We start from the raw sequence: 22,207 nt of genomic DNA, 5'->3' as shown, positions 1-22,207 counted from the left end.
GAGCAGTTCTACATATAATTCACTCTGTCTGTGTGTAACGTATCAGTTATCAGAGGAGTCCAGTTTACATAGTGGAAGTAATCAGGCAAGTCAAGGTCAGTATACAGGTAATCAAGCAGAGACATATTCAAGGAAAAAGCCAGTTTGGTACTCAGATAGCAATAGTAGAAGTAGCAAGGCAACCTTACAGGTACAATGTACACAAATAAGGCAACAGAAACAATTAGCCAAGTTCTTCCTCAGATTTAGCTACTGATTAGAGACATTAGAAATCCTTAGAAATAGTCTCTCAAGAACTAGAATATCTGTCTTGAGGACTGAGCAGGTTGAGCTCTTGACACTATGATGTAATACATTTTTATGATCACTCTGTGATATTAACTATATAATTTACACTAGAGGGTATTTTATACAATATATAACAAATAAGTGGAATTAATATAGGCATATTTTCTTTTATGTTATGGCTGTGTAAGCAGTACTTAGCATTCTGGGTGAAATCTGTACAATGTTGCTGGAGCCATATGCCAATAAATAAGCACATTTTAAGGGATTTCCTTTACTTAGACATTTCTTAACACCTTATTTAAAGGTCAAAACAGCATGTGGTGAGTGACGTTTTTTCAAATGTATTTTAACATTTATTTTCAATATTATATTTATTTTTTATTAAAGGAAGTCATACTAACATAAAAGCAGTGGGGGTGATAGGTCACTGAATACATGGGTGGGTAAGGAGCATGGGGAATTGCGTGGTCAGGTTTTGCATTGTGGCCATTGAGCACATACTTGTACTGTTGGTGTATTTTTTTACATTATTTATTTTGCAGGGTATGCAAATCATATTTACAAGTTGACAACTTCCAGAATAAACAAACAGCTTGCATCTTTCTACAACATTATGTTGTCTTACAGTAAGCCTTATTTACTCCTGAGAGGATTACACCTTGTCTATTACTGTGTAAAAATAAACCAACACATTAAATTAAATGACATAGCTCTTGTGAGAAGCAGACAATATAATAAAATGTGTGCAGGGGGGTAGATGAAGAAAAATCAGGGGGGTACAGTCCAGTGGCTAGGTGATGTCAAGAGTCAAGGTGATGTTCTTAGTGTGAAGATAGAATGCCTTTATATTCTTATTTCCTGAAACATCAATTGGTTCTTCCAGAGGTTCAGAAACCTTGTCCTCTGTCCTCATTCTGTATGTGGTTTAATATTCCATAAGCATGATGTCTCAGTCTCAAGAATCGATGGTGTGGACTGTTTCCACATTAGTGGATTCATATGGAGTGTATATATGTTAAAACTTTGAAAGACTTATGGTGTAATTTGTGCTAATGGTCTGAAACAAAATGTTCTTTCGCAGTCTCTTTGTCATATTAGCTCTAACTCACCAGACCTCATTTATGTAGCACATTGGAGGTCTCATGTAGAGTTGTACACAATCTGCTGTTTTAGTGCTTTTTTACTTCTGTGCATGCCCACAAAGCACTAGTTACATTTGCCGCCACATGTAGACTGAGTCGCATCTTGCTCTTAGTACCACTTGCGGCCCCGTTTGAAGAGGTGGAACAGGGGAAGGAGATTGATGTGTTGGAGCAAATGCAACTTATGTAGATATATGTGCCTGTCAGGAAATGGGAAACTTGTGTGTGTGCAATTACAAGCTAAAAGTGATGGTGATCTGCATAGATACCTCTGCCTCAACATACCCAGTTAAAAAGTGTGTTTCTTTTTGGATACAATCTCCATGTGCATTTTAGATGGAAATTGAATCTAACTCTATATGAGGCCCTGAATATGCAGTGGATATTGCTTCACACCAGTATGCCTAGATGTCCTGCCCAGCACACATTGAGGTGTATGCTTCCTCTATAGAAGATACCTCTGAAAACTATAACTGTGTCTAGATTTGCTGAGAGTCCAAGTCACCAGCATATTGCTGCATACTCCTGTGACCAACTTTGACACTCACCTGATGAACGGAGATCCAGTCCGCTAAGATCGCTGATGTGTTATTATCCACGGACATACTAGGAACCCTTTTTGCGGTAGTGAGTTTCTACAGACTTTTTTTCAGGTGCGCACCTGTTTCATCTTCCAGACATCGGATTCTATTGTTGACACGTTGTCAGCGCAAGTACGGAGGCACCTATGCGGGACCACAATCCCTATGAAGATTTCTAAGTGTGCCCTGTATTTCTTGCGTTTTTAGTTTGATGTCTTTTTCCTTCAGTTTGACTGTCTCGTTGTACATCTATTGATCCATCATCTATTGCTGACACGCCGTTAGCGCAAGTACAGAGGTACCTTATGCGGGACCACGATCCCTATGAAGATATGTCATCTTCCTCCAGTTTGACTGTCTCACTGTTATTTTATTGATCCACCATATACTGCCCAGCTATATAGACCTATCATTGGGCATAATATATAGATCCTTTACATCGTTGGATCAAATTGAAGTCAGTCTCAATTTCACTCATCTCATCATTGTTATTAGGCAGTGCAATCTTTCCATCGTCTCTCCATATGGTTCATGTCGTGTCAATCACCTATGACAGACCTCATTTCATTCAAGTCCTTGATGCATCCAGTATTGTGGTTCATTGTTATGTTTTATATGTTTGAATAAATTTTATGTCATTTTCAAGAGATCATTCATGTGATTATCTCTGTTGAAATTGTTCAATTACAACACACTTGGGTGAATTAACTCTCAGCGCTGTATCTTTCTTTAGCTTATAGATTTTCTGAGAGGCAGAAAATTTCAAAGAGTTATAAATGTCAAATCAAGTCCAACCATCTTCAACTTTACAAACTGTCCTTTTTTGTTTTTCACCTAAAATACTGCTTGACTTTGCCCCATTTATGGCTTAAATTAATCAGGAGAGACATCATTGGACATCCTGACTGTCTTTAGAACAAGCCTCACTTTTGTGTGTCTGCACAAAATGCATCCAATTGTAATTATAGGACACACAACACATGGGAAATGTTGTACTGTCAGTAACATCAAGGTGCGTCACATAAATATACATGTAACCCCCTGTCACTGTGTGTAGTGTGGGGTGCAAAGGGTACACAGTGCACCTCCTTCTCAAGCCCTGGCTAGCTGATGGGCATGGGTGTAAATGATCAGGGGGTCCTTGCACATGCAGGTGTTTCTTTGTAGTTAGTGGGACACAGGTGATGTCACTTTGTGGTGCAGTGTAATAAAAGTCACAATAATTTGGGCGCCAGACCATCTCTATCACAAACTGAACTCTTTATTTACACTCCTCTTCCTCCAGCACGATAATCATAATGGTTGCAGCAATAAAGAAATATATATACAGCTCCTTACTCTCTCCTGCACAGTTCTTAATGTTATCCAGATGTTATATAACATAAATCGCGTCTTGCAGATCACTCTTTCTCTGCAGGGGCACTCACATGGATGCTAACAGGCAGGCAGCTACTCCTTAATGCAGTTCTGACACACGCTGTGTAATCTCAACTGCAGCTCATCCCTCCTCTGCGGGGATGATGTCTCCTGTGGGCTCTGTCACTTCACTCTGTGTACTCCTAGCCTCAGGCTCCGACAATACAGCTACCATGCCTCTTGTAGCAACCCTCACTCCAGGGTCTCTTCCATGCAAATGTCCCCCTCTCTCTTGGGTTCTCTATAGTGACATGGAGTTCTCCCCCTCATCCAGGGCACACATTCCTTGCCCTGGCACAGTCACTGCGCTCAGACTTCCAGGCAATGCCGGGGGATCCTGGAGCTTCCACCCCACTCTCCCAGGTCCCCAGCTACATCTCTTCTCTCCTGTGTCTCTCCTCTGTCTCTCTATCTCTTTCTCCAGCCCCTCCTTCCTCTCACAGGCTGGGCTGGGTTATCACCATGGTAACCAGTTTATATAACGTTCATAAACATCTATAAACATCACCCTCTAGGTGACCCCTCCTGTATTCACTGAGGTGCAGGTTTTACTAAAACGCCACTAGGGGGGCGTTACATAGAAATAAAGAAAGATGCAAAGTACAATGACAGTCTTACCAAAACAGTTTACGTGCAATGATACATTTCTACAAATATTCATTGACTGCAGTCAAGTATCATAAATTAGTTGTATAAAACTGTTTAAACAACTAAATGTATTTCAGAATACACATTAACATAATAACTACATATATAATATATATAACAAAAACAGTCCATATTTTGGTACATTTTAAGAAAGTGGCATTTAACAAATTATGGTTGATTGTTGCATTTAAGTATCTGAGTGTGGGGCAGTGAATATCACTGTTGCTGTCATATACAACTGCTGTACTTAAAATATAATTAACTGGTACATTGTGTGCATGGCATAAAATAATTTGGCACGGAAAGAATGTTTATTTGCTCAGCACAAGTGTTGGCAAGAAGCAAGCCTACATATTTATATTATCAATTGAACTTTGCAAATTTATGATTGCTGTTCCACTCTGTTATAAAAACACATAAATTACTGTGTTATACATGCAGAATTCCCTACATCACACTCTGCATTCTTAAGTAAAATTATTTATAGAATCTTATTAATTCTAATAATCTCTCTATTACAATGCTTGTTCAATTTCATTACTTTTCACATTAGGGTGAGCAATTCTTCAGTGGACCTCAAATGTATGTATTAAATGAAAAGAGCACTACAGAACTATAATAGGCTTATTTAGCTTTATATCAGCGGTGGGTAACATAATTCAGGGTCCTCACATTTCATACTTGCACCAGCAAGGAATTGGTAGGGAGTAGCCCTGCCCCTCTGACATATGACATAAAAGAGCCAATCAGGGCGTACAGGGATGCAGCAGGCCTGCCGTGACCTGTCTGCCTCTCTCCCATTTTATTTTATTTACTTTTATCCTGCGATGCAGTGGTTCATTCTCACTGATAGGCAGGGATAGCACCTCGCAGTGACTTCAGGACTAGAATCAGGTCACCTCATGCATTAATCTATTTCCCTAGGACGTAAGAAGTTAAAAGGGGAAAAATGTCACCGCCCCCCTCAAAAAATAGTGCAAATGAATAAGTTAAATCTAAAAATATGAAAGATTGTTGTCATCCATGTGGTGGAGTTTTGTAGGAGGTGCGATATGGCGTGTCAAAGTTATTGTTCTAGACCGGGAGCAGACCCTACCTATTTTATTTGTACTGGGCCCCACAATTTCTGATGGCAACCATGGCACCAATTCAGCAAATACATAGAGTAGATGTCACTGAGTGCTTGGTAACTCTTGTCAATGGTTGAGAAAATGTCACAATACATTCATGCTGCATAGGTCTTCAGTGGTCTGTATCCACACTTTGACATCAGAATCACTAGATAGAGGACATAAGTAAGACCATGATCCCTTATGACATGGGCCACAAGTTTTTATCAGAGACAACTTTTAGAGTAGAGATGCTGGAGTCAGCCACTATTGTTTTCCAAACCAATTGTCAAATAGGTGCAAATTGTAATTTCTTAAATATTATATCAATAAAAAACAAAATCACATGCAAACCAGCTGAAATGCTTCCAACCTTAACCTGATGGTTTTTATTGCAGTTTTCACAGGAAAAAAAGCAGCAGGAGAAATTATGAGAAATTATTTGGCATAAAATATGTATGCATTAAATGGTACTTAATGATATCAGCACTTATCATAGCTGCATAGAGATGATACAACAACATTATTTCTGTGGAGCATACTGTACATTTTAAAGATGACATCAGCTGAAAGCCTTGTGTCTTGTATAAAGCCATTCAACCTCTGGATTTTTATATGGTCAAAGAACTCCTAGGTTACTTCCAATAACCTTATAATTTATAACATTTGATACATTACCCCACATACAATCAATACTAATGTTTTTAAGCTTGTTAAACTTACCAAAGGTCCTTAAAGTATGTTTCATATATAACGTGAACATGAGATACATTACTGTCCCTCTGATACCAGACAGTTATTAATTAAATATGGCTGTATGGTAGGTGCACTTGTGTTGTACTATTAGTTGTAAAATGTGTATGGTATTTCTGACTATACCATGGTCTTTGCAACTGGATCTGATTTTGGGATCTGCATGTCTTTATCCGACCCTAAGACTCATTTCTAATGTTGTATTTAGGTGCAAATTTTGCAGAAGTCCAGAGAATTCAATCAGACCACTGTTAACATTTTAGATAAAGGTTGTGGTAGCTCCTTATTTACAACATATTTCACCATAGCTAAATAAGCATGGCTTCACCTGAAAATTGCAGGACTTTGAACTATACATTAATGAATGTCTGTTGTATAGTATACATATCATACCATGCCTTCGTATTAATGTGTTCGGCTATATCTTAGGATATAGTAATATCAGAAAAATTACAGGTAAAGTAAAACCATGCATATAGTAATCTTATTTTTGGGGGAGTATTTCATGCTTACCAACTTTTGCAGCCAGCTGTCCGGGAGGGGGCGCCATCTTGGGGATGTGACCAAGTCAATCGCGCCATTAGGCCACCCCCCTTTCAATCTTTGTCCATTTCAGCCTATCAGTGGATGGGGGCCGGCCAGGATGACGTGCTTAGCCCCAGATTTTCAGGGCTGCCAATTATTACGTCATACTCAGTACTGTTTTCTCTGTAACTTTATATTAATTTGTATGACCAAGGGTCGACTTTACCCCACCCCCATCTCTGAAAATTATAAAGATTGCAATTTACTCTATATCCCTTAGCTGAAAATCGTATTATTATTTATTTTTGTTTATTAGAATTAACTAAAATGATGCATACAATGTCAATGTGCACTTTTACAAGTTTTTGTTTTTTTGCTGACAAAACATCCATTGAAACCTGATAAGTTATTGTATTATTGTGATTGCAGTGAGATCTCTTTTTTAAACTAAATATATGGTGCCAGATTTTCTGCAGTTTTTAATATGTTATTGACTTCTGCCCTCTTCTGCTACAATGTCTTCATTTTGTCTTTCCTTGCTGGCAACTTGTTGCTCTGGCTTACACTTACTCTATATTGAGGTGACCGTGACCTTATTCTCAATGCATGAAATCTCTTGAACTACATAATGAGATCAGGAAGAAGTGGGATAGGCCTCAGTACAGAAGATTACAGCATTTAGAAGAGGTTTCCTTTTGACAATTTTAGCAGTGCCTTACAGACGCGTTCAAAAGAAGTTTCACCAGTTCTTTCCTTTCAAATTACTTCTGATTAACTGATTTATTTTACCTTTGTTAGGTTATTATTACGGTAGCCTGAATGAGTGTCAAAAGTCATCGAAATTCATCTTACAGAAAGGTGTTTGCTGTATATTACCTGTGTTATCATGAAAATGAAATTGATGTGTGAAAAAATAACTTATTTCCCTTTCTTCATTTACAGGCTGTAAGGAGACAAAAGGTTCTTGAACAAAGTATTCAGTCTGCCCAGGAAACTGACAAAGCTATTCGCCTAATTCAGGAGTCTCTTGGCACCACAGACAAACAGTTGACAGCCTATATTTCAGACAGAATTGACGCAGGTCAGGTTCCCCAGGAAGCACAGGTAGGCTCCTGTTAACCTCTTAACACAACTGATTCCTGACTGAGTGCAACAAACTATTGTTTAATGCCAAACTAGCTTCCTTTTACTAGTTATTGGATGTTATCTTAGAAATGTTTAACACAGGCTTACAAAAATAGGGATTTGGGTTCACTCTATGGATTTCAATAGGTAAATTAACCCATTGTGTATTGTATTTGCACAATTGACAAGAGCCAGGTCAGGAACAGATCTGTCAAGTCACTATTCACTAGTTCAAAAATACACTGATACAGTGTCTAATCCTTTTAACTCATACTTGCAAAACAATGCTCTGCTACAGTGACTATTGTTCATATACTGTAAAGCTGATTACTGTGAATTGTCCTGTGAGTCATCCCTTGGTTACTTAATCAGATTTGACAATAAGTCAGCTGTGTCTGTGTGTGAGAGAGGTCCTCACATTCTTTGTAAAACTAGAGTGACATATGCATTGTGTTGTGCAGGTATAACTACTATTTGGCTTTATTTGGCCATGAGAAAGTCAGTGTATAATATAATCTCACCACTAGTAGAAGAAAGATTAATGTCATTTCTATTGCACAAGTCAGACGCACACAATTCTGCATACTATGTGACTCTTGCAGAGATGGTGTTTTGTTTTCTAGAGTCGGTATACTTAGCCCTGCTTCATATTATTTGACACAGATTTACACAATTTCTTTTTTACAATTCCCTTTTTATTCCTTCTTGCATACAATGTATCCTATTTTTTCCTTCCTCTCTCCTAATACTTTGTCACATTCCTTCAGCAGCAATGAGAGGAGACAGAAGATTTGGCTTTATAATAGTTGATACTACAAATACAAATCTGTATTTTGCAGCACCTAGTAAATGTCTTGCTCACTGCTGTTTTAACCTTCCAGTTTTCTATCATAATAATGCTTGTCATTAACATTCAGTACTAGCAAGACCTGTTTTTCCAATTGATCGACTAGGCTGCAGCCTGGGGTGCAAGACTTTTGGGGGTGCAAAATTCCGAAATATGAGAAGTGTAAACTAAAATATAAAATATTAGTTGTTCTTCAAATAAAAAGACAACATGATGGAAAAATGTAGTAGTGGTTTAATTTTGAGGTATTCCATGGTAACGTCTGAAGACAATTAGTTATTCTTGGGCAGGCACTTGACTGTAACTGTCCTGACAACTTGGGACTGTCCCACCAGAATTGGGATAATTGTCAGAGTGTGCTGCTGTCTCTTATGTCTGTTCTGGCAGCTTTGTCTACCTGTTGCTGCTGGTATCTTAAGCTCAGATGTTCTATGGCCAGATCCTGGGAGTCACTGTTTCACCTCCTGGAATGCAGAGTAATGAGTGAAGCCACCTTCCCTAACTAGACTGTACTTCAATGGATAGCATTCACATTGATACATTTTTCATTACTTTTCAGAATGCCCCTAAATTGCCATTGGAACCTCTGACCTCTTCTGTAGATAGTGACTGAAATATCAGTCTGAGTCTTTACTATCTTCTGTGCAAGTACCGGCGCCATATTTCTGGTGTTGTCTTTGGAAGTGGTCAGGATACCCAGATCAGTCACTACCACTGACAGCCTCCGAAGGGAGTGCAGGGAATATGATACCAGCACCTGTGTGGCAGATAGAAAAGCCATGCTAGAGCATTAGTAATTAGATTTGCCTCATATTATTCTTTTTAACTAAAAAAATAAAAAACTTCTCACAGATATCCAAGAGGAATGCACAGTGAAAATTCAGTCAACATCCAAATCACCTCTGTCCTCAGGGCGGGGCTGGCAAATTTTAGCCCCTGGGAACAAGACTCAACTCAGCAGCCTATTAGGAACATTTTAAAGGAAAAAAAATGCAGGTAGCCATGGACCCAGCCCCAGGTAGCCCACTATGGGACAGGCTCGGGGGGCACATGCGCCCCTGCCGCCCAGCCCAACCTGCCCCTGGCTGCCCATCTTCAGGATATGAGAATTGATGGGTGGTAGCAGTGTTACTAAGGAGAAAGGAGCAGTAATTCAGACTTGTCACTGTGCACCTGAAGTCCTTGTATCCATGAGGAGTCTGTCTGTAACTGGAAATGATAGGTGGGGAAGCGCGTTGTGACTTGACCATTAAAACTAAATAGATGCATTTTTTTATAGAAAATAAATATATATAATTGATCCTTGCTGTTCCCTACAGTCCACATGCCAAAATAGATGCTGACTGAAATACATTAAATTATAAGCTTGACATCAAATTACATATCACAGATTGATGTACCACAGGTGCCTATAGCTTCACCTTTGTGCTGTTCATACAAGTACACGTTCAAATGTATTCTGATTTGGTCCATGCAAGATACAATAAAGCAGTTGAAATGCAATGCTCATTTACTTTTATGGAGTGCATCTTTACATACATTTTTAATTACAAAACTGAGAAAAAGCAAATAAAAAGTCGGTCTGCCCGAGGCCTTATTCTGTTACTTGTTTAATAGGATTCTCTTACTCAGAACTTTAGATCAAGTTATATAGCATTACAAATAATGTAACAGGTTAACAAGCTTTATCTTACCACTTGATGTAATGCTGTGTTCACACCCAATCCAGCATTTACAATTATATACAAAACCGCAATACACAGGAAAGAAGCTGCTACACAAGGATTATGGATTGTTATGCACGGAAGCACACGTGGCCTAGCTACAACAGGTCCTAATAGATCCAGCACAGCCCCTACACGTGGCCTAGCTACAATAGGGCCTAATAGATCCAGCACAGCCCCTACACGTGGCCTAGCTACAATAGGGCCTAATAGATCCAGCACAGCCCCTACACGTGGCCTAGCTACAACAGGTCCTAATAGATCCAGCACAGCCTCTACACATGGCCTAGCGACAACAGATCCTAATAGATCCAGCACAGCCTCTACATATGGCCTAGCCACAACAGATCCTAATAGATCCAGCACAGCCCCTACACGTGGCCTAGCTACAACAGATCCTAATAGATCCAGCACAGCCCCTACACGTGGCCTAGCTACAACAGGTCCTATTAGACCCAGCACAGCTTCTACATGTGGCCTAGCTACAACAGGTCCTAATAGATCCGGCACAGCCCCTACACGTGGCCTAGCTACAACAGGTCCTAATAGATCCAGCACAGCCCCTACACGTGGCCTAGGTACAATAGGGCCTAATAGATCCAGAACAGCCCCTACACGTGGCCTAGCTACAAAAGGGCCTAATAGATCCAGCACAGCCCCTACATGTGGCCTAGCTACAAAAGGTCCTAATAGATCCAGCACAGCCCCTACACATGGCCTAGCTACAAAAGGTCCTAATAGATCCAGCACAGCCTCTACACGTGGCCTAGCTACAACAGGTCCTAATAGATCCAGCACAGCCCCTACACGTGGCCTAGGTACAATAGGGCCTAATAGATCCAGAACAGCCCCTACACGTGGCCTAGCTACAAAAGGGCCTAATAGATCCAGCACAGCCCCTACATGTGGCCTAGCTACAAAAGGTCCTAATAGATCCAGCACAGCCCCTACACCTGGCCTAGCTACAAAAGGTCCTAATAGATCCAGCACAGCCTCTACACTTGGCCTAGCTACAACAGGTCCTAATAGATCCAGCACAGCCCCTACACGTGGCCTAGCTACAACAGGTCCTAATAGATCCAGCACAGCCCCTACACGTGGGCTAGATACAATATGGCCTAATAGATCCAGAATAGCCCCTATATACAAACTGCACAGCCACAACCACTTTCTATGCGGCAAACTTTTGTAATACACTTATAACACAGCTGTATGAGAAACAGTTCCTTTTTTTCCATTTAAAAAAGTGTGATGTCATATCAAGTTACCTTTCACAAAGTGTTCCTAAAGCTTAAAAAACACCTATAAAATGGTGACATTACCATATATCATTCATTAGTTGATTTTAGGTTATCAAATTACTTTTACCCGGAATCTTATTTTTCTTTCACTCCCTATCAATTGCTGTTTCTAAATTGTCTAAACTCCAACTGCAGCAGAAGCTTGTTACGTCTATTTGGTTAGGAAAACTGCACAAATAAGTAGACCTCCATTGAGAGGGTGGGTTGATCTCCCAGGTATCTTCTTTTATTACACAATGGGGCATATTCCATTGTTGGCAGAAACGCCAAAAATCTTGCGCTCTGCGCACTATTACCATTATTACGGTAATAGTGTGCGTAAAAAACGTTATTATGGTAGTTTTCTCGCTGGATTTCAGCTCGCAGCTCAGGGAGCTGCGAGCTGATATCCAGCTTACTATTACCGTAATAACGGTAATAGTTTTAACGCCGCTGGGATTCGGAAGTATTGAATATGCCCCTATGATTTACTTTGCCCCTCTGATAAAATAGCAGGGCCTCACTGGAACAGTGTTTGAATAACCAGATCTCTCTAAGGGGTAAATGTATCATCCTCCGATTTTTTTCAACTCGCCGGAAATCCGCGACTTTGCATTGAAAATTTAAAGCGGCAATGGCTTGTAAAGGCAAACTGTGGTTTGATCATAGACAAATTAATTCTGCATCAAACCCAAAATGTGCTAATATAACAGAAATATTGTACGTAAGCATTTCTTAATTAACTTACATTATTATTTCTAATTAAAAAAAAAACCTGTAAATTGTTAGCAGTGTTTATATTTTAGCATTGTTGCAGCTAATAGATTTTCTAGACAGTACAGTGAAAATGTAATGGACTTCTTACGCCATCGTGTGGTGATACAGATGAATTGCTTTTATTGAAGAACACAAATAAAAATAATACAGGCTAATAACAGATCACTTGTCATATTTACTAACATACCAAGCACTGTATGGCAGTGAGGGGCAACAGACGCCGCTCGGAGCCTTCACCTGCAGCCCCCTAGCTCCTTCCTACTTTATTGTCAAATTTGCTTGTTATATAGCCAGTATCACTTGTTGAAAATGCCTGCTGATATGTTATTACGGACAGGTGTCTCTTTCTTAGATAAAATGTATTGTTTTAACGTATTACTGAGATTAAAGGTAGTGTGTGGCCCTTTTGAAGGATAGCAGACCACATCATGCGGCGTCTAAATTGTGTAATGTTGCCTGTCACTGCTGCATGTTTTGCACTCTTGTTGCTGTCAACATAATAATTGAGTTGCGCCATGAGATGCATATAGTAATTAATTTGTGTCTCATAAAACCAAAGTCCAATTAAATAAACTAGTATTAATTTAGATTGTGTTAAGATTTTTGCAGAATAAAGGCAAAGGGAATTAGTATGAATAACATGTGACTTTCTCAATGTTTATGTATTGCTTTAAGCTAAATGGCAGCTGCTTAATATAGAAGGGTAATTTGCGGATAAACAATGTGTTCTATTTGGCATAACTTTATCCACTGGTAAAGGCAATTAAAGATACTGTAAGTGTTAGAGGTAAAGAGAGGAAAACCACTCTTAGGGGTCTATGCTTAATTAACTCTTAAAAAAAAATACTGTTTTCACATCTTTTAAGTATGTTTCCTATGTATTAACTGCCTAACGGAGGAGATTTCTGTGACATCTCCTCCGTTTAGTTAAATATCGTGCAGCATCACAGTCCCTCTAGATTACTATGGGGACTGCGATGTTCTGCAAAGCATCAAGCTTTGCATTGCGCAGACAGGTAACGCCATCTCAGGATGGCGTTACCTGTCATTTCCTATGGGATTCTGCTAAAGCCTCTTCGGCGCACGGCACTTCCTTCCGTCACCGGTAGCGCTAAACTTCCGGTAAGCAGGACAATTAGATCACATGAGAGGGGTCACTTCACCTACAGTAGCCCTGGCATGATGCATTCAGGCGATGTGAAGCGATGCATATTTAGTTGCAGCGCATGTAATTGACATAGACCCCTTAGTGCCCTATCCTCTGCATAATATATAGCAACGGCTAAATAAATAATATTTCAGACTTAATGAAGACAGAACCATTCCAAAAGAGAAATTACCCAGGAAAATAGTTATGAGATATAGAAAAAAATGAAGACAAACGTTCCTTTGTGACATATAAAATTGAGGTTTGTTTTATTTACTGTATAATGAACACAAGTTAGCATTGTCAAGAATACGTTTTTGAGAGATTAGTTGTTTGTAAACCACACTTATCGTTGTTAGACACTTACTGTTTTAATATATTATTATTTACAATTATCCCCTGTAATTTGTATTTATTCCCTTTGCATTTTTCTTTTAGTTAGTTTAAATAAGTTTAGTTAGGGAGGTTCTATTGTAATTATTTATAATAGTGCTTTGTGCACTACAGTATATCTATGCAGTGGCACACACCAAGAGGCTTACATTGTATCCGTAGACATACATGCAACACATCTATACATACATTGCATATATTTTGGATAGCATAGAGTGTTCTGAATAACAGTGTTCCATCTGTATTATACTTTATTATACTTGAGTAATGTGAATACTGGTTGAAACATCTGTGAATTATATCTAACTATAACTAATTGCAAGTAGAATATACACTGATTCAAATGCCAGTTGTAATTAATTCATAAGGTGAGTTAATATTTTTTTCATTATGTTCATGTTTGAATAAATGTTTTATTTTTTAATATATTGAGAGTGATGTATAAAATCCCCCTTATTAAAAAGCAACACCAGCAACGCTATATTTCTATCCTTTTTGGGTGCTTATGGTTTCCAGGGCTGACACTCACCCTGGTTAAATACAGAAGTGGAAATTGCTCAATTTATAGGCTCATAGCAGATGTTTGATAGGTTGGAGTTATCCTAAAAGGAACGAACACAGAGAAAAATCCCCCAGCACACTGCTATAGCCAGCAAAGGAGCTGCCATTTCTACTTGTACATAAAAATGCAAAAAGTCTTCGTTGCACACATTTGCAAATGTATGTTCAAGCCACCGCCACTTCACGGTGCTTTTGCTAATAGGGTGGTCCTAACTCTAAACAGTGAGAGTCCCATATATTTGGGCCATACATATATGTGTTTTTAAATTGAGAGCTAATTTACGAAGAGGTACCCCAGAAGCATACAAATGGCAATACAGCGCCAATACCCCCCCTCAGCTATTGACACCAACACGCCTCTCTGAAAAATACTGAACTCACCCTGGTTAAACAGCTGCAATTGATTAACAAGGGGTGATTATACATGAAAAACAAAATCCAATTTTAACTGAATCCTTGCTTAGCGCTTGATGATTTTAGTTCTATTATTATCCCCAACTTTTTAATTACGTTGACCTTACTTTACAATGCAAAGGGTGCAAATTAATTTATTATTTTGCACATAAGGAAAATACTAGCTGTTTTTTCATGTAGCACACAAGTACTTGATAGCTTTATTTTTACACTGACATTTAAAAACTATATGGAACCTGCCCTACCACAACTATAAATCTGTCCTCACATTTTAAATTTACCTCCCCCTCCAATGCAACATGGTTTTGCTAAGGTTCAAAATTATTCAATTTTTTTCTTTACTTTCTTTAATGAATTAGACCCCTTGTATATAATTGTAATAAGTAAGATGTGTTGATGTAATTTTTTTGAGTATTCATATATAAGAACATACATTGAGAAGCAGTAAAGATATAACATACAAGTAGGAATGATAATTTTCAGCTTGACACACAGTGCTTACACTTTGTGAAGATTAAGGATATATGATTGAATAGACTGGAAAGGTAGAAAGTAATACATAGGGGCATATTCAATTGTTCGTTTTCCGCACCGCGTTACAACTATTACCATTATTACGGTAATAGTTAGCTGGATTTCAGCTTGAGGCTCAGGGAGCTGCGAGCTGAAATCCAGCGAGAAAACTACGGTAATAATGTTTTTTCCGCACACTATTACCGTAATAACGGTAATAATGCGCTGACCGCGAGATTTTCAGCGTTTCTGCCAACAATTGAATATGCCCTATAGATTGTAATTCATAAAGTGACACCATCAAGCCAAAGGACTTTGAATTTAGCTGCTGCATTGCTACTCATATCAGAATAAAATAATATCTGTATTCAGAAACATATATATTCATGTTCTCAAACCCACCCATAGAGAAACACATGGAGTTACAATGGGTGCCCATGAATAAAAGGTATGATAGGAATGACATTATAGTATACAGAGACTTTAACTTTTAAGCCCTCAGTGGTGTTTGTAGATGTGAATGTTTTGTGAGAATGTAATCTAACGCTGTAGCCTGTAATTATTTCAGTGAATTTATTTACATTTTCCTAAAGGACAGAAAGGTTGTAACAAAAATGATGAGATTTAAAACTAGTAATGCTTAGAACAGAATAGAAATTATTTTATGTCTAGACCAGTATTTGAAAGTAGGAACATACAATCTTTTTCATCATTCCCCCAAAAATAATTTATGTTCTAAAAATTATAAAAAACTTAAAAACATATCTTACAATTTATGGTTGACAATCGGGCTATGTCTTTTGGATTGAATTTGCAAAAGAATGTTAACATTAGCTTCAGTAGAGGTGATGTGCACGATCAGTAGATAAGAACGTTAACATCTTCTTTGTCTGGATCTTCGCAGTATATTTTTGTGAACAATTATAAGGGTATTATTTAAGCCCCAACATATTCACTTGTATAACTTGTTCCTTAATTTCAATACAATACATATATTAATGTATAACTGTATATATGCCATCTTATATTTATCAACAGAAAATACAGTCTGATTTATTAAGCCACGAGATTAGTTTGGATGAAATGAAGAAAAGAAACCAGGGAAAGGAAATGTCTAAAAAGGTTCTTTTACAGATTGAAATTGCACAGGTAAATGCATATTATTATTATTATTATTATTATTATTATTATTATTATTGGAATCCAGTATGAGATGGTGATCTAGAAGAATATGGGCTCTTGAAAGAATGCAGAACAAGACAGGGGTGCTGATTTTTTAGACTGAGAAAGGTGGTGAAGGTTAGGGGCCAGTAAACTAAGTAAGCACAAAAATACAAGAAAAACAATGGAGAAATGTGCTTGCAGTCATAAGAGTGAACAGGCTATAAGCAAATGTGATAAAAGATTATGATTTTATGTCATTTTTTTGTTGGGAACCAGCGAAAAAGAGTTAAAATAGGCTAACTTCTGGGGAAGTCTGACAGATCCCACAGTAGATATTTAAATCTTTCCTAATTTCCAACTATTTATATTTAAAAATTGTGATGTTTAGGAAGTTAAAAAATATTGTCTTACCTTAAGATAACCTGTACCTTAAAATACCTGTAATGTGAGTTGTATCCTTTGATGACTATTATAGGTTATTATTGCCTTGTTAAAGCTGTTTTTCTATATATTCTTATTTGTCAGAAAAAACTACAAGAGGTTTCTACAAAGTTTAGACTATTCCAGAAACCAGCAAATTTTGAGCAGCGTCTTATAGAGTCTAAAAGAATTCTGGATGAAGTGACCTCAGAGTTGCCAATTCTGGAAATGAAGAGTGTGGATCAAGACACTGTTCAAACACAGTTGGATCATTGTATGGTAAGTACAAGTTAGCTTGAATAATGATTCCAACTTAAAACTAAAATACACCTGTGGGAAATAATTTCTGGATGGTAACATTGCTATTTGGTGAACCTTATAAAACTCTCTAATAATACAGTGACATGAGCAAAGCAATTCTTTAGATAATGCTGTGTATACTTAGGACCTGAGTCATTAAGGTGAGCAAAGCATAAAAAAGAAGTAACTTTGCACCTGCTTGACTGTCGTATGTCTACACAGCTCTTTCACTGCTCAGATATTGTCAATTTCATATGTACAGGTAGTGATGTAATACAAATGTGCATAAGGCATGGCTTGACATTCATACTGGCCGGATGGACTCCTTACCAGCTCCATCCTTGCAGTGTGGTTATCATCCTGCATCGCTACTCACTGGGCCATCACACAGCCCTTCTCTGTTGCAAACATTGGGGCAACCCTCTCTCACACGATCGGGAGTGGGAGCCCCAGAACTCTCCCCGTGGCCATCCTGACCTGCTACGGTTAGATCGGGGCCTGGCTACATTGTAAACTGGAGGCTGAAGTTACCTCCATCCGGACTGGTTCCAGTGACCTCCACAGCCTACGGGCATCTATCTTGCCACATCATTTGCCGCCTGCGTGTCCACTGACCATGTGGGTACAGAGGACTCTGTTCCCTTCTTTGGGTGTGCAGCACTGGTGGGAAGTGGGTGAATGTGTATGACTGCTCTCCCGGTCAGTAGTGTCCCCCAAAGCCAGCCCCCAGCACTCCCTCTTATCTCAGTTGTCCCCTTCCACACATGCGGTATCTTCATCGGATCAGCCGGGACTTCAGCAAGGAGGGTCCCTTCATACCAGCACATAGGAAAATTCTATTCCGCCATAGGAGCTCCATTTGTAGCATGAGTCAGTTCTAGAGTCCATCACACTGTCTCCAGCCTCACTCAGAGAGGCCCCTGAACTGCCAGTGTTGGAATTGTAATACAGGAGGACATATAGTCCCCTTCAGCAGAGCTGACCTCTGGATTTGCAGCCAGCCATCCATCCAGCTTACAGAAGACACTATCTGGTACTGCTTTACTATACTGTGATCCCTACTAGCAGGTCAGTGATTTTGGGCTCACTACCTTTCTACAACCCACTGCTTCATATCTGTCTGATTTGTGCTGCCTGCCTGATCTAAACACTACTCTGCCCTCCACTGCTGCCGAAAGGCTCCCTTTAGTTACCAGCCAGTAGAGATTTGCTGCCCACCCTGTGGTCCACTTCTAATACTACACCTTGCACCTCCTGCAATTGCAGAGATATTTCAAGCCTACTCTACTTTGGACACTCTGTGACTTTTAGCTTACGCATTTGGTTCTTGTATCACCACCCAGATTTCCATAGCTTGAATATCCTATAGGTTGTACAGAGACTTTTTTCCTGGCCTACCTATGTCTTGTGCCTAAGATGCCTACCATCACCCACCACCCATGTCTTTCTAATTTTGCTGTCTGATCCGCTCCAGTAACCATATACACTCCGCTATCACACCTGAACTGTTACTGTTTCCATATTATTTCCATTTCTCAATCTGCATGAGGGGCCCGAAAAAAGTTAAAACTACTAAACCCATCCCAGCCATCAATTATTTCAAGCCCCTGATGTTGGGCAAGGAAAAGAAAGTCTATCCTTCACCGGAGATTGTACTCTCCATGGGCCTCGGGGCTGCCTTGTTATCTGGTCCCCCGATGTCCCCTGCTACGTCCTAGGCAACCCTTGATCCCAAAGTGCCCATAACTGTTGGTACTATTCAACTTATTTTGGCTAGCCTTAACTGCTATGAGGTCTTCTGTCTGAGAACTTAAGGGTGAAATAGAGGAGATTAGGGACAGCGCTAATCACCTGGACCAGAAGATGGGCTAATTGGTAGCGTCACATAATGCCTTGATAGATGCCCATGATCCCCTCCGTCAGGAACTGGGCTCCCTTAAAGACAAAATGGCAGATATGGAAGATCGTTCTAGGCGCAATAATGTGAAAATTAGAGGCATCCCAAAAGTGTTAGCTAATGTTGACCTTTATTCTTATGTTCTTGCCCTCTTTCACAAACTACTTCCATCTCCTGCAGACCAAAACCTGCTCAGTGAAATGGTCCACTGCCTACCCAAACCAAAAACATTCACGGGATCTGCACCTAGAGTCACTCTCCTCTGGATGCACCGCTTTCATTATCAAAGATCAGCTTTTGAAGTCAACTAGAGCAGCTGAAAACACATATGTGCTTGCTGGCACCCAATTGTTCCCTGACTATTTCTCAGCTACTACTCTCAAGAGGAGGTCATTCCATGCTGTCACTACAGCGCTCCAAGACAACAATATTTCTTACAAATGGGGGTTTCTGGAGACACTCATCGTGCAAAAAAACAACACCACTCACGATACTTGTACTCCTGAAGAGGGCATCCAGCTGTTAAAGTGATGGGACATCACCTGTGCCCCTGCCACTATTCAGTCCCAAAAAAGAAAAGAGAAAGAGAAAATATGTATAGAGGGGCACTCAAAGGGTTTAAATTGTTAAATGTAGACTATCAGATTGAGAAAAATTCATATATATATAAAACATAACTTTATTGGTATTCATTAAAATACTAGAGTTAAACTCTAGTATTTTAATGAATACCCCTTAGAGATTCTCAGGCTCTCTCCACTTTTCCAGGTTGCCCCCCAAGTTCTGGTGTACCTATAGACATGGGAGGGGGATTTCTGATGCAGACCCCGCACCCCCATGCGTTACTCATTTTGCCGCTTCCCTCCCTATGCGGCAAATGCGATAACCCAATTTCTGGGTTATTTCAGTTTCTCCTCCTTTTTATGTTTTTCCCCACTTCCTGTTCCCAATCCCCTTCCCCCATCCCCAAAGCAGACAAAGCCCAGCCACATAGACTTGTTCTTTTGCCATTGACCAGCCTTAACATTGAGCGCTTTCAGTTTACCCACTTGAGGATCTCTATAACTGTGTACCATTGATCCTATGATTAAACTTCTCTCTCTGAATGTCCAGGGCTAAAATTCCGCATATAAATGTCACTTAGCCTTCAATACATTTTTTTAAACATAAAGCGGATGTAGTGGACTTACAAGAAAACCATTTCTGCTGCGCAGCGCCCCCCTTCCTTAGGGATAGGGGTAGTGCCTATCCCACTACCCCACTTGCTACTCGGCCAATAGCCCTCTTAAACGCAACTGTTTGGATTTAATGTTCCATTTACACTACTCCGCAAACTCGAGTACAAATAGGGTTAGTTTCTGATCTTGACTGGCCATTTAGACAACAATCATTATCTTGATCACCATTTTTTATTTATTTATAGAGCGCCACTAATTCCGCAGCGGTGCACAGAGAACTCACCCATTGGAGCTCACAGTCTAAATTCCCTAACATACACACAGACTAGGGTACATTTTAATAGCAGCCAATTAACCTTCTAGTATGTTTTTGGAATGTTGGAGGAAACCGGAGCACCGAGAGGAAACCCGCGCAAACACTAGGGAGAACATCCAAAATCCATACAGATAAAGCCATAGTTGGAAATCAAGCTCATGACCCTAGTGCTGAGAGGCAGAAGTGCTAGTCACTAAGCCACCGTGTTTCTCCATATGCCAACAACTCCAGATAAATACCCTATCTGAAGAGCACCCTCAGGGTAATACAGAAAATCAGGATAGGTAGCCTAGTTTTAATGGACGATTTTAATTTAGCTTTAGATCCCCAACTGGACATGACCTTTCCCCAGACACTGGATTACCTCCTGACATTGTGGGCCCCTCCCTCTCATTCCGCAAACTGTTAGCGGAATATGACTTGTATGATGCCTGACGCGCGTTTGCCGCTATTGAGAAAGACTTTACTTACCACTCACATGTACACAACACCTACTCTAGAATAGATCTGATACTCACTATGCCTTCCTTCCCTTGACATAGACGTTTTTCAAGCTCTTAATGCCCCCTGGACTTCCCTGGAAGTCACTGCAGTAATTAAAGGCCTTCTGAAACTTAAACTTCCAAGCCCTGATAGGTATATTAATGATTTCTATGTAACTTTCCAGAAGGACCTTGTCCCTATTTTAGTGAACTTGTTTAATGCAGGTACAGACTGTGGTGGGTTCCCTGAGGAGACACTTGAGGCTTAGATCATAACCATCCTGAAATCGGGAAAGGACGTGGCTGATTGAGCAATTGCAGGCCGATATCCCTTCTCAAAACACATCTTAAAATTTACGCCAAATTGATTGCTGACAGGGTTAGCCCACTCATTCCCACCCAGACCAGGTGGGCTTCGTAATGGGACATCAGTCACCTGACAACACAAGGAGAGAGTCCTCAATTTGGTTGCTTATGCCTTGAGACATCAAGGTGAACTGCTGATGCTGTCTCTGAACGCAGAGAAAGCATTTGACAGACTGCATTGGGATTTAATGCGACAGGTCTTACTTAAATTTAGGTTCTGGGGACATACTCTGCAGTCGATCTTTGCTCTCTATTGAGGCCCATCAGCAAAAGTATTTAGTAATGGTTTCCTGTTTGACAAATTCAACATCACTAATGGTACCAGACAGGAGTGCCCCATCTCTCAGCGTTAATGTATGTTTTGGCAATTGAACCTCTGGCAGAACACCTCAGCCGTCTGCGTTCTGTAGAGGCTTCAACCTCATAGGGACAGACCACTGTTTTATTTTATATGTGCTTATTTTCCGACATTGTCCTCCTTTTTGATGTCCTCATTCCTAAGCTTATGTACCAATTCAGGCCCATCCCCTATATTCTCTCGAAAAAAAAATTGTCAGCACTTCACTCACTGATGCTCCTATACACATGGAGGGGAAAACCTTCCAGGCTGTCTTTTACCCTTAGGCTCTGCCCAAAAAATTAGGAAACTTAACCCTGCCAGTTCTGTCCCGATACCAAGACGCCTGCATTCTCTCACAAATTAGACACTGGGCGCTTTCGACCCTGTAAAGAACCTTGGGTTGATAAGGAGCGAGAACTATTCCCTGCATATCCGGTCATAGATTTTGCCTGGCTTGCTGACTCTGAGACCTCACTCCCTTAATCCCCCAATCTCCCTCCT

General features: G+C 39.8%; 1 protein-coding gene across 9 annotated transcripts in view; it reads left to right on the top strand.

The window, feature by feature from the left end:
• Nucleotides 1-22,207, top strand: part of DMD (dystrophin) — a 1,967,742-nt gene that overhangs the window by 878,285 nt on the left and 1,067,250 nt on the right. For 8 of the 9 annotated variants that reach the window (XM_075200299.1, XM_075200300.1, XM_075200296.1 and 5 more), the window contains 3 exons: nt 7,405-7,566; nt 16,282-16,392; nt 16,933-17,106. In XM_075200299.1, the coding sequence (XP_075056400.1) occupies nt 7,405-7,566; nt 16,282-16,392; nt 16,933-17,106 (447 nt within the window). Of the gene's footprint in view, nt 1-7,182; nt 7,321-7,404; nt 7,567-16,281; nt 16,393-16,932; nt 17,107-22,207 lie in introns of those variants that run through there. The other variant, XM_075200301.1, reaches the window with a different exon arrangement.

The sequence above is a fragment of the Mixophyes fleayi genome, chromosome 2, assembly GCF_038048845.1.
Source record: "Mixophyes fleayi isolate aMixFle1 chromosome 2, aMixFle1.hap1, whole genome shotgun sequence".
NCBI classification, from domain to species: Eukaryota; Metazoa; Chordata; class Amphibia; order Anura; family Limnodynastidae; genus Mixophyes; species Mixophyes fleayi.
The sequence above is the reverse complement of the archived record's forward strand: the minus strand, read 5'-3'. Positions and strand labels throughout refer to the sequence as shown.